At 42.0% G+C, this 13856-nt stretch overlaps 1 protein-coding gene across 3 annotated transcripts in view; it reads right to left on the reverse strand.

The window, feature by feature from the left end:
* The window catches only part of LOC134224851 (choline-phosphate cytidylyltransferase B-like), an 81544-nt gene that overhangs the window by 9782 nt on the left and 57906 nt on the right, over positions 1-13856 (reverse strand). Inside the window, exon 1 of one of the 3 annotated variants that reach the window (XM_062704488.1) lies at positions 10566-11161. The exons of the other annotated variants lie outside the window; for them this stretch is intronic. Within the exon in view, the coding sequence (XP_062560472.1) occupies positions 10566-10625 (60 nt within the window). The 5' untranslated portion in view covers positions 10626-11161. Of the gene's footprint in view, positions 1-10565; positions 11162-13856 lie in introns of those variants that run through there. 3 annotated transcript variants of the gene reach the window in all.

Genomic DNA, 13856 nt, shown 5'->3' on the forward strand with positions numbered 1-13856 from the left:
CCCGGAAGCCTCCTTTCAAAATGCTCGAAAGCCTCCTTTCAAGAGACCCGGAAGCCTCCTTTCAAGAGGCCCGGAAGCCTCCTTTCAATAGGCCGGGAAGCCTCGTTTCAAGAAGCTCGGAAGCCTACTTTTAAGAGGCCCGGCAGCCTAATTTTAAGAGGCCCGGAAGCCTCCTTTCACGAGGTCCGGAAGCCTTCTTTGGAGAGGCCCGGAAGCTTTCTTTTGAGAGGCCCGGAGACCTCCTTTCAAAATGTCGAGAAACCTACTTTCAAGAGGCTCGGAAGCCTCATTGCAAAAGGCTCGGAAGTCTCGTTTCAAGAGGCTCGTAAACTTCGTTTCAAGAAGCCCGGAAGCCTCGTTTCAAGAGGCCAGGAAGCCTCTTTCAAAAGGCCCGGAAGCCTTTTTTAAAAGGCCCGGAAGCCTTTTTTAAGAAGCCCGGAAGCCTCGTTTCAAGAGGCACAGAAGCCTTCTTTTGAGAAGCCCGGAAGCTTTCTTTTGATAGGCCCGTAGACCTCCTTACAAAATGCGCAGAAGCCTCCTTTCAAGAGGCCTGGAAGCCTCTCTTCAAGGGGCTCCAAATTTCTCTTTCTAGAGGCATGGAAGCCTCCTTAATACCACAAAAGTTCAACTCAATGGACGCAGTGGTTCTACGCCCCAACAAAAAAAAGCCTCCTTTCAAGATACTTAGAAGCCTTCCTTTAAGTGGTTCGAAAGGCGACAAAGAGGCTCGGAATCCCCTTTCAAGAGCTCGGAATAATGAAAATTTCAGCCAACTTTATTCAGAGCCATATATCCTGTAAATTTTGAGTTCCATTTTTCATATATCTTATGAGTTATTTTACAGTAATTTACATTTACAGTAAAAAAATATAGGGGGTACCTCAATTAATGCAAAGGTGCGAAGAAGTACCTCTTAAGAAAAGATTGAGAACAGCTGCTCTAAGCGTTACGTAATTTATGGATGTTCCCTGTATGCACTGCCCCCCATGGTCCAATGCACCGAATAAACACAATGACGTTTGAGCCGGGCGCTGTTTACTAAAAATGAACACTTGCATGAACTCGATGAATGAAAAAGTATTCATTCTATGTAAACAGCACACCGCTCAAACGTCAATGATGAACTCGGTGCATTGGACCATTGTCTGTAGAGGGTTCATATAATTCACTCAGCCAACGGATTTTGACATTTGAGCGGGGTATTCACTCGCACGAAAGTTCATTCTGCGTTCATTATACGACCCTCTCCAACGTCATTATTTCTTCGGGGAGTTAATTTTGCGTTGATCTATATGAAAAAGGATTTGCATTTCCTTTCCTTGGGACAGTGCATAGGTTCATTATGTGACGTTTGAGCGGTGCCGAAATTCATTTGGTATGAACTCGATGTATGAAAAAGTGTTCATTTTTAGTAAACAGCGCACCGCTGATACGTCATTGTGTTCATTCGGTGCACGTCCTCATTACTCATGAACGGATGAAACGATTAGCAAAAATTTCTCACTCATCGATTCGTTTTAAGATCAGCTATGTTGATATATACAAAGAGTTTGCCAATTTAGACGAGAAGACGAGACGGGAAGTTGCAAAATCATTAAAATGCAATAATACGTTGAGTTATGCGACCTCACGAAAATTGAGTGCGGCGTCGCAAAAAACACATAAAATAATATCCTGGATCTGGAATTTAACAACAAACCCGAGGAACGATAGATACGTTCTGATACTACTTAATAAAATCGGAATTTAACAACAAACCCGAGGAACGATAGATACGTTCTGATACTACTTAATAAAATCGCTTGAGAAAATCTTGGGGAATTTATAGAACCTTCTATAGAACGTTCGCACATAGGACTATAACTTACTGGTAGTGCGAACCCTCTGAGGAAACCCTCTTGAGTCTGATAGATGACACATTATTGTAATGCATCAACATCGTGCATGCAGTTTCACCAAATCTCATGACAAATGGAAGTTTGAGAAACGCTGAACAGAACTAATCTCTTAAGCATGATTTTTGCCTCGTGATGTTTGAACCGTAAACACTGATAAGAAATTGCGCTGATGAAACGAGGCTGACAGCCCATCTTTGCATGAATCATAAAACTGACGAAAGCCTACCAAATAAGATGCTAGGTGCTATGTGTACAGGTTCTTTTACATTTACTATTTTTATCGTTGAGTTAATACATTTGTTTCAATTCTGAAGCCATATTTTTCATAGAATAGTACGATAAGAACTGCTCTTACCAAATTGTCCATTTTCACTTTTATCACAAGCCACGTGCAAATCTATGGTTCTTCGAAGCACCACCAATCGGAAACGCCCTTTAAATTCTAATTAACGCATCAACCCGCCAGAAGTGACTGCATCGATCGAATTTAAAAATAGTGCATCTGCTGCCGAACATCGAATCGATCACGTCCGTTACGATCTGCTGATTTTTCGGCAAGTTGGTATGCGAGACAATCGCAATTACGGACAAGTATAAATATCTGTCGGTGCCATTTGCAACCTACTCTGACTGCTTAGGTGCTCACCTACCGAATCGAAAGATCGGCTGACTGTTGGTAATCAACCGCGAAACTCGAGTAAGGAAGTCGATTCAGGTACATACACCTAGGTACATATTTATTATTCTATCTAATGACAAATTGCGCGTGAAATTACGTCAGAAAAAGTGAAAGTCGTAGACTGTCGTTTTCAATGTCGTTTTTTTAACAAATATAATTCTTTGAATGACAAGTGTCCTTGACCATCAACACGCGAACAGAAATCAACTTCGATGAGCGCAAGGATGACGAAACAGTGCCAACGTGAGCGAATTTTCTGCCCAAAATTCGCACCTCCGCCCGCCGCGTCGTAGTCAATGGTTTCAGATGAGGCGGTGTAGCGCGAACGGTTTGGAACAAACCATCGAATTGGATGCCACAAAAAAACACCATCTCGTGTGCGTTCTCCGTCAGCCAGCCGTGGTATGACGTACACGGGAAGTCATCGGATGAGGATCTCGAATGCTGTTTGTTAAACCTTGTTACCGGGCGAATATAGTTCCTAATGCAAGAGATCGCTGACTCATGGAGATTTCGAGAAGGTTTCGTCTTTTATTTCGCAAATTCGTTGCCCCGCCAGTCATCCTCTATCTAAGTTGTTCTGGGAAATAAGGTACCGCGGGCATTGGGTGGAACGACTTCATTAGCATCGCGATGGTTTAGAAGATTGGTATGACGAAGTCATTAAACTTTAACAGTGGAGCAGCGATCCGAACGGATGCGCCAAGTTGCGGTTGATGGATCTAGTCATGATTATCGAGTATCAAGGAACTCAATACCAAATCATTATCGACATGCATTGCGGCGTAGAATAATTGCTATAGAACGATATAACGAGTCTTCTTAATAGCACTACTCTACTCTGTATTGTATTTCCTACATCCTAAATTGCTTAAGCATAAGCCAATTAAAATCGTTCTATTTTGCAAACCAAGTATTATCAGATCGGTCGTGATCACGAGAACACGATCTACATCTTGATGAATATAAGTTACGGTAGTTCATTCATCAACTATAAATTTGCACCTTAAAGCTAAACGGTTTGAATCTGCAACGTCATTCCTCACCGGTCAAAACACCAAGAAAGCAAGGGCTTTTCCGAGCAAGAGCATCGACCTACATTCCAAACGAACGAATAACGACCAAAGACGTTCTCTCCCTCCAGCGGACGGGCGGGAGAAAAACATCCGAGATTAAAATCGATTTTTCCCATCCCTTTTCTTTTTCCCATAGAGGGGAATTTCACTATCTAAGCGGATACGACGTCAAAGCTCGCCTGATAGTCACACCATTTTTGATCATACCACACACACTCATTGCCGTTATGTAAACGCAAAGCTCTGGTTTCTAAACAGATAGTTGCTTGGTCGTTGTTTGCTTCAACCCATCTGCTCGGTATCGGGCACCTACAACACAAACTGGAGCATACGCGAGTTTTTTTTCGCAACTTAACAGTACCAACTATCGAGCCGTTCGGCGAATTGGATGATGAAATCGTGGCACTTCGTTGGGGTTCAGAAGAGAAAACAAACCGAAGAACGTTTGCCAGACAAAACACCTGACAACAGGCGATTAACGCACTACCCTACGAGCTTTATAACAACTAATAAAAGTGTTTCGGACGACATACCAACAACAGCCCGTCAGGCCACCCCGACTATTAGTTCATGGTTTCACCAGAATATTGATGACATACCTACCCTGTACGTACGGACTATAGACGGATGGGCGACCATCGACAGTTGGGCATGAATCATCATGTTTGTGTGAATTTGATGGACTCCACCGAATGGGGTTTTTGAAACTGTCTAGTCTATGGTTTACTGTTCTTACAATGAGGAACTGTGTTATAAATATGCATAGGCACATAACATAATTTATTCATAGGATTTTGAACTTTAGTGCAGTATATTTTAAGTTCAAAAAACCAAATAATGATGGAACTAAGATAGACAGCTCATCCGGATCTCGCCAATTCGACGACTTGTTAGTCCGGATCCAGCGAATTCAGAATTTTCCGGATTGAAAAGTATCAACATCCTTTTAAACACACTATGCTGTCAGTTTTCAAATTTGTGCTGTGATTTTGTTTTGATTAATTTGTATGGATTTAACAGTCGGATTAACGAGAGAAATCTCGATAGACCGGGCACTATTTTAGTCCGCTGTTTAAAAACTGTCACGCCGCTGATCTACAATTTCCCACTCCGATTCGAGTTTGGAGAAGACCACAACATTTTTCGTGAAAATTCTAAAGAACCAGTGAAATTTCCATATATATTGCGATTGATATTTCTAAAACATTTTTATATGTCTTGCAGCACTTGGCTGTTCTAAACTATTCCGTTGAAACTCCATTCGGCCGAACGGCTCCGACCAAATGACTTTCTGCCAAACGTCTTTTTCAGTCAAATGGCCTGTTCGGCCAAACGACCAAACTGCATATTTCTGCCATTTCGGCCGAATGTCGCTTACAACCAAAGGACATTTTCGGTTAAATGACTTTCGGCATAACGGCTTCGAATAAATGACTGTCTGCCTTTCGGCTAAACGACAGGAAGTCTTCGGCAGAAAACCATTTGACCAAATATGCCATTTGGCCAAACTAATCATTAAGCCTAAATTTATCTGGCCGAAAAGGTCATTTGGCCAAAAAAGTCGTTAGGCCAAATAGGTCATTAGGGCTTGGATGAATGAAGCAATGAAGATGATGACCAATGCTTCAGCACCAGATATACTCCCGAGGAAGGTAGCTTCATTAGAGAACAGTTTCAAAGTGAAGAATGCTTCCTCGCTCCATATGACACTGTTGTATGAAACAGTTGGAGAGTGAAATCAAGCACCCGCTAGTGCAGAGAATATTTAACTCTCTTGCGTCATTTATACTGAGTTGCGCATATCTGTTGGAATGAATGTGTGAAAGAGAGGTATATAATGCAGGCTCTCTCTTTCTCGCTAATACGGTTTTGTATTTACACAACACTCACTCGCATCTGAAACACTGCCGATGAACGAAGGAAGCATCCTCAATTCACGCTGCCCTACGAACGATGCATCCTCGGCACTAGCCGGCTTGTGAAGATGCCACGTTCAAAATTCCGAAACGAATGCTTTGTATTTGCCTCTTCCCTTGTTCGTACCGAAAGCAGCACGTCATCGAGCAAACTTCAATCGGTGCACCGAAATTAAAACCTCGCTGTGGGCTAAAAACGAAGCATTTATTCGTTTTTGAACGAATTTTCCAAGGCCTGGTCATTTAGCTTAGCTCGCTTAGCTTAGACTGAAATTACATGTCAATGGTGGTTACTCCGTGATTGATCAGAACTGGTGTGAATTGCACTACGATCCAAGTGAATAGGTTGAGATTTACCACCCATTCTTGAAGTACACGTTCGAGCAGCTCACAAATCTAGATAAATGACGGCGCCGGCCAAGTCCTTACAGTCAGTTGGGAAAGGAGGGGAATGTTAGTGTGTAGTTATTGTTGCCATAATATTTGTTAATTGGGTAGGATCGATAAACTGAAGTATAGATCGAGGATTCACCAAGAGAGGTGATATAGTCCATGCAACATTTTTGTTTTTGAATAAGCGCGAACCTGGGATTGAACCCACACGCACTGATTTATTTACTCACCGACCACACACGGCACAAACCCAGATTTCGCGTCCTAATACGAACACATCCAGTTGCGAACTGAATTATCAGATAGTGGTTTCCAAAGTTCTACGGTTTTTGTGTAGTGAAGAAACAAGGCAGTGTTGCGTCAAGCCGCCATCCTGAGTTCCCTGATTGGACTTAATAAATTGTTCCTTCTCCCCCGGCAGTGTCCCTGTTCAAGCTCGGAGCCATCATGAGTGCCCGACCGACTGAAGTAACCCCCGACCCTTCTCCCCCGGCAGTGACCCTATTCAAGCTCGGAGCCATCCTGAGTGCCCGACCGACAGAAGTAACATTGGCCCTTCTCCCCCGGCAGTATCCCTGTTCAAGCTCGGAGCCATCCTGAGTGCCCGACCGACTGAAGTAACATTAACCATTTCCAACCTAATGAGAATTTCAGCCGAACGTTCAGTTCGGCCAAATGAAATTCGCCTCAATGTCATATTCGGCCAAGTGGCATTCGGCCAATTGAAAAATCACTCAAATAAAGCTAAAAAAGTTATCCAAGTTGTTTTCCGCCGAATGATTTTCAGTCAAATGACCCCCTCCCCCTTGAAAATTTTTTCGTAGAATATTCAAGGAATTTCTTATGGACAATACAAACAATTTACGAAGTACCATAAAAATGAGCAATACTTTTTGGGACTTTTTGCAAGACAGCAACTCAGTTTTTCGAGCTGAGTCAAATGGAATACAACACTATAGGGCTACCAGGCCTTCTATAAAAAATATACAAGAAAGGCAAAACAAACGTAGTATAAAAATCCCCACGCTGATTTGGGCCGGCGCACACTTCTAATATTGCCCCTTCACTGGAGTAGGAATTAAACTCACAGTCCACCACTGATGGATGCAATGCTTCAACAATATATTTTGAAAATTCTATCGGCATTGTCATCGACAATGGCTTTTCCGCAAATTTTCCAATACTCAAAACCACTCAACTACTACCAGGAACTGATATAGTTCCGCATCTTCTACCGACTGGACGTATCGTCTTCTACCGATACACATTTGCTATAATTCATACTCAACTTGCTTGACATAAGAATATTCCCAATAAAGGGTGTGCCAGTCCCATGTAAAATTGCATCACAAAAAAACCCTGTAGAAATTTACCTAGTTGCCCGAACCTTTCCAAACTTTCAGACAATAAAATATAACCCATTAGTATGCTTTTGGCACTTTTATTTCATTCGACTTGAATACCATAACCGTACGCTCGCACTCTACACTTAACTAACTTAAGATTTTGTACAACATCTGGCTGCAGCTTCTTACCCACTTTTTCTTTATGTCTTCATGAGATTTGACCTCGTTGAGATACTTCCGTAGTGCCTACTTCATAATAGTCCATTATTTGACGATGGCCTTACCCGAGTAGAGGGAAATAACCAACAAATAACATAATATTAACAAATTTTGTTATGCTTATCGTATTAAAGAATAACATGAAATAGCATCCCAGCAACAACTTTTGTTATACTAGTTTAATTAGTAGTTTATGTTATTGTAAGGAAGAGCAGAACAACAAATCAAACATTTTGCAATAATATTTGCTAATGGTTTGCTCTTATAATGGTTGAGCTATTTGCTCGAACAATGTCTGTTATTATTTTTTGGTATTTTAGCAACTATATCTGATCAGATTCTGCTGTTTTGTTATTCCTATATTATTGGTAAAAGGCATTATTATTTTGCTATTTTCTTCTATCCGGCCAGTTCCGTCCTGTGGCTGAGGTTTTCATGTCCTGGGGTACTAAAGTGACCCCGTTGGCTTCGTAGCTCTCCAGGACAACATTTGAACACGAAGCTAGATCCTGCAAGAAGATCGTAGGGCCCCAATTTCTTGGCAAACTTTGAAAGTTTCTGCTTCCTTACTTCCTCCAGAACATCAAACTTGTGCTGGGCGGTGAAGCACACCAGCCCCAGGAGCTGCCGGAGGTGCGCATTGCCATAAGTCTAATCATCCATGATAAGACCGGGTCTGGTTCCGGGTCCGTGACTTTCCCACCGTATTTTACCGTTCGTCAAGATTTGGAGCCTTTGTACGACGAATGGATGGGGAGACAAAGTGGTCGGAAAAATATGATACTTGCTTGTAGCGAGAATTCGGAAGATCCAATTTTCCAACTCACACGTACACAGCCAGAAATATTTTGTAAATGCCTTTTATTTTGATGCACATATTTGGAACATGAAAATAAACGCAAAAAGTTGAGTATGGCCAATTCCACGGTCTCTGGTCTAGTCTAGGCTAGTCTACACATACACAGCCAGTTCGTGATAGAATCTTGGACTGTTGATCTAAGAAAAGCGTCAGGTCAACATAAACAATCATAAACGCGTGGTTGGGGTCTTTAAACGAAAACTGAACGCCTCAGTTAGCGATGTGGTGAAAAAGTTGCATGCCAGCAAGACTTTCGTACAGAATACCGAAAATTGAGCTGGACTACGTACGTTTAAGGTTCAGAAGTCTCCAAACCACGACGAGAAACAGAAAACTCTCGCAAAAGGCCGTGTCCGGAAGTTGTACGACCACAACTTAACGAAACCGCACTGCTGCACAATGGATGACAAGACATTTGTGAATGCGGTCTTCAACCAGATTCATGAAAACCTGTATGTGACTGCCGAGAACCTCCGGACACAGAAGATGTCGAAGTTCGCAAAGAAGTTCTCAATTTGGAAAGCAATTTGTACTTGCGGAAAGCGGAGTACCCTTTCGTTATCGCAAGTACCGGACAGGTATATTTGAACAGTATCCCTAAAAGCAGCTTCTTCCTCACCACGACGATCTTCTGGCCGAATTTGGCATCATGCAACTACCCCTAAACCTCCAGAACTGCGCCTAAACACTTCGGACCTGCGCCCAATAGAAAAATACTCTGCCATTATGAGTGGTGAAGAATGTAGAAATTTAAAAAAGCAGGGGTAATCTGCGAATAAAAACTTTCGATTCTGAGGTCGTGCGCGTGCCTCGTGCAGAACCTTTTGCCTGAGAATGAATTCTGTGTGTGCGGATTTGAAACGGTACACCCTTTATTCGCTGCTCTGTAACTCGATGTAAATCCGAATTTTCTGATCTGTTTCTCCATACTCAGTTGAAAATGTTACCTCGCATGAGATCATCCATTACTCGATGATTCATTCACTATCGAGTAAAGGAGAGTTCTATGTAAATGGAAAATGAGACTAGCTCGAAGTTTTTTTTTTTCAAATATTGAAAAAAAGTAATGTAACTGGTTAAATTTAGACCATATTTTGTTAAATTTTCACATAGAATCGAACAGCTGAGATATGAGTAAAAATGACCGAGTCATTGTTTTGCCAAAGCTTCGTTATTATTGAAACGAATTTCGGCATAAGGATTTCATTACCGTGTTCTAGGTAATGATTACCGATGTCTCAGTATACTTTATTGAAATCTCTTCAACACTTTCAACACAATTCAAACCATATCAACAGATGGCTATATTTATGCCTTGCTTATGCTTATGAGTTTATGCGCTGAGATTAACAAGAGAGGACAATATTATCGTCATTGACATTGTTTCAGTTTTGCATTCGCTGTTAAAAATGTCTCCTCATGTGACCTACGTGGAGAGACAGAGCTTCACATGGTCTCTTCTGCATTCTTACTGACTATTATGACGTTTCGGGCACCGTTATTGAACTTTGTAATCACTCCAAAACCATGCTGAGGGTGGCTGGGTTCGATTCCCGGTGCCGGTCTAGGTAATTTTCGATTTGGAAATTGTCTCGACTTCCCTGGGCATAAAAGAATCATCGTGTTAGCCTCATGATATACGAATGCAGAAATGGTAGCTTGGCTAAAAAGCCTCGCAGTTAATAACTGTGGAATTGCTTAATGAACACTAAGCTGCGAGGCGGCTCTGTACCAGTGTGGCGATGTAATGCCAATAAGAAAAAGAAGAATCATTGCGTTACTGCAACGTGAACAATTGACTAATCCTAGTGAGCGGTTGAATCACGGAGTAAATAGCGAACAGTCAGAAAGTCGGTCCAAGCCAAGCTTAGTAGTGACGGTATGTGAGAAAGATCAGAACACACCACCGATGAATAATTCAAACTTTTAGGGGACACAGTGTTTTCACTTTTCGCCATGAAATAGCAAACGCAAGGCACGTTAGTCCGAATCCTTACTGATGTTGATGTGATGCATAATTGAATTGCCAATTACCGTGGCGCCATGGCGCGAAAATATCGATCCACAATAGGACGATCCATTCCGCCAGATTGGACCCGTTCCAAGAAAAAACAACCCATAGTACAATTGGGTCAAAATGTGATTTTAACGAAACTTATCCTAAAGTGAAACTACTTACATCCATATCGCCAAGTGGAGCCGGAATCAACTGGCTGGTTTCAACAATGTTTGGAGCCATACTTTTCTGCTTCGCTGCGGCTTCACCTGTATTTCGAATTTTTGCAAACGCTGGTACTTCTCACTCTCACGTCAACAGAGCGCAGCCACGAACCGTTATGAAAATATAACCAGGAAATTCCTCTAAAACGAGTAGATCGTTCGACCGTTTTGAAGCGATTGTTTTCGATCCAGTTGCACTAATTGGTTCGGCACGAAAATGACACCCCGAATCAATGTCAGCCGCTAAGCTAAGTATCGCCACGGCACACTCAGATCATGAGTTATTCAGTGTTTCGATTCTTCGAAATTGATCCTCAAATTGTCCCTTCGTGTCCGCCACGTGTCGCTCGTGGAATAGTTGTGCCACCCGACACGTTCACGTAACTTCACTAGCTCACACTCCAATCAACTTCCAACCACCCCCGATCGGAAGAAACGGAACGGACAACGGCCTGAATTCAACCCCAAAAAAATAAAACTGCCAACACCAACTACTGCTGGCTTGTCCTGAGGATTAGTTTTCACAACCGAACCGGGCCACTGCGAGGCAAGAACTGAAAAGAGCTCTGCTCTGCTTCTGCAAGAGAACCGGAGCCGCCTGATGATGCGGTGGCCAACGATGCCAAAGGTGCGCACTCTTCGCTTCTAATGCCGAGGAAAATGCAAACCGAGCAGAAGGATCCGCTATGCGAGTCCAAGTCCAAGTCACGCGACACGCGCGTATAGTTTCGGCGCTCTCTTTCTCCCGCGCGCGCGAATTTCAAGTTCAAATGAGAGTTTTGAAGTTTGAGAGCGACAACACTGGTCGAATGATATTCGTCATCGTCAGTGCGCTCCGGTTCGGACAGCGAAATTGTAAATCATCGACTTGCCTTTTTTTTTCGCAGTTTGAGACTTCAGTCATATTATATTTAATGGGAAAAGATGTTTTCGATAGCGGCATTTCCACTGAACGAGAAAAAAAATGCAAGCCAGACCGAGGCCAATGTACATACCACACCACCGTGCATACAAGAGCATTGCATGTGTTCGGGTAGCTGAAAAAGGAACAGACGCGGTCCGAAACTGAATTCGATTGAAGCATCAGAGAATTTTGTGCAAAGCGGATGTTGTTTCGAGTGAGATTCCTAAGGAATTGCGAACTATTAGAAATTTCGAAGCACGGGCTGATAAGATAGGGGAAATGTTTTGATTGATAACCAACGACCGACGGAAGGACGCGCCGTTATGATTGTTGTGGGATGGAACGTGCAAGCTACTTAGAGATTATGCAACGGTGCATAGAACGATGGCATTATTGTCAGAAATTCTGGTTCCATATCAATCTTGCGATCCACGTTAATTTTCACGAATACAGACAATAATTTAGAAATAAATTATAACAAGAAACAGTTAATAAAAAATAAAACAATCAGAACGAGAATTACCAGAAAAACATTCGAATCTCTATAAATATTGTGTTTGCTACATATAGTTGCCACTGTGGTGTTGGGAACTACTCAAAATCTCAAAACTCATGAACGATTCGAATCAATCGCACCCAACTCAGTAACTAAACACTCATGGCTGAGTTGAATCATCGTAGGTTCTGTTCTCCTTCGTTAAAAACGTTCGTCGCATAGAACATTGGATACTCTTGCGTGTGTAAACAATAAATTGCCCCCAAATTGATATGAAACGCTTTTTGGAGCAAAATGATTTTGGCATATGAGTTAAATGATGCGTTTGGCATGAAAAACACAGGCGTGATGCATTCCTACATATTTGCAGACAAGTTCGCTCACGTGAGAGAGCTCGATAATTGAGATTTGTGAACGATTTACCAGCACTGATTGCAAGTTTTTTGTATATCCAGAAAACGGTATAATTGTGATTTATATTAATAAATATTTGATCCTACAATTTTCTTAAAATATAGAATAGAATTGATCTGCCCAGCTGGACAATTACTATACAATGTAGCTTGGTCCGCTTATCTCAAAGGTGTATTAGAAACAAAGCGCATTTTAAAGACTCTACACCCAGAATAATCTGCACGTAATATATATGTGATATTGTGATCAGCTAACTACACACTTGTGTTTCATTTGTTCGACTAATACCATTCATGCAGGGTTGTTGCAGAGATCCTGAAATATTTTCCGCGCCAAATCCGCGCCGACTAAAATCAAATCCGCACCATTTCCGCGCGATATGAAATCTATTCCGCGCCAAATCCGCGCGACCCAGAACTGACTTTTCAAATACACAGGATTCTGTTTTAACACAATTTTTTGATTCACAATTCGTGTGACTTCAATTTGCCACCAAAGTCTTTGCAACATGTTTCAAACAATCCTAAATAATTCAAAGAAAAATCACATGGTAATTGATATGCGTTAAACATTTTGGAAGAGCGCAAAATTAAGAAAATGTAAATCGTTTGAAAACAGAATCCAGTGTATACGTGAAATATCAATTTAGGTTACTAATTGAGCATGAGCATGAGCATGATGACCGTGCATTTCGTAGTTGCAACTCCGTGATCGACCAGAACAATCGCAATTGCACAGGGAACCAATGGATGGAAGCATGGGATTTGCTCTCCAACCTCAATGTGCACAGTCCGAGAGCTCTGGTATTTTGGATAGTCGATAACGGCGCTGGCCACGTCCTCACGGTCATCGGGGATGGGAAGGAATTGATGATGCAGTCACTCGCCCACTGCAAGCCGAGAACACCTCTGCACTCGCCACGAGCTCCTGCGGAATTTTATTGGGATCTTGGGGTTAAGGTTTCATTGGCAGACGTTCGTCTTGGTTAACGGGTTGCCACAATGTGATAGTTATGAAAGGGTGGTGTAGTATTCTAATTGGATGCCGAAACGAACTTTTTCGCTCATTTCGAATTCTAACAGTAACCTGATAGAACTAATCAAGTTGTAGGTATAGGGATAGAAGATGGAAACGGTATGAAAGCCCATTTCCAGTTCTAGCGATTGCTAGAACATGAGAAATATATGAAAAGATACAAAGTAGGAGGAATGAAACGGGCCTGGGATTGAACCCACGACCTCCTGCGTATGAGGCAGAAGCGGTAGCCATATGACCACCAAGCCCGTTATAACAATTTAGGTTACTAATTGAACATATTCTCATTTTTTTATATTCGTATCGGGAATCAAATAGTAAAAAAAATCAACAGAAATTTCTTTGGGAATTTTGTAGAATAAATAACGCAAACTCCAGCAAACATTACTCCGGAATTTGTG

Source organism: Armigeres subalbatus, chromosome 3 (assembly GCF_024139115.2).
Source record: "Armigeres subalbatus isolate Guangzhou_Male chromosome 3, GZ_Asu_2, whole genome shotgun sequence".
NCBI classification, from domain to species: Eukaryota; Metazoa; Arthropoda; class Insecta; order Diptera; family Culicidae; genus Armigeres; species Armigeres subalbatus.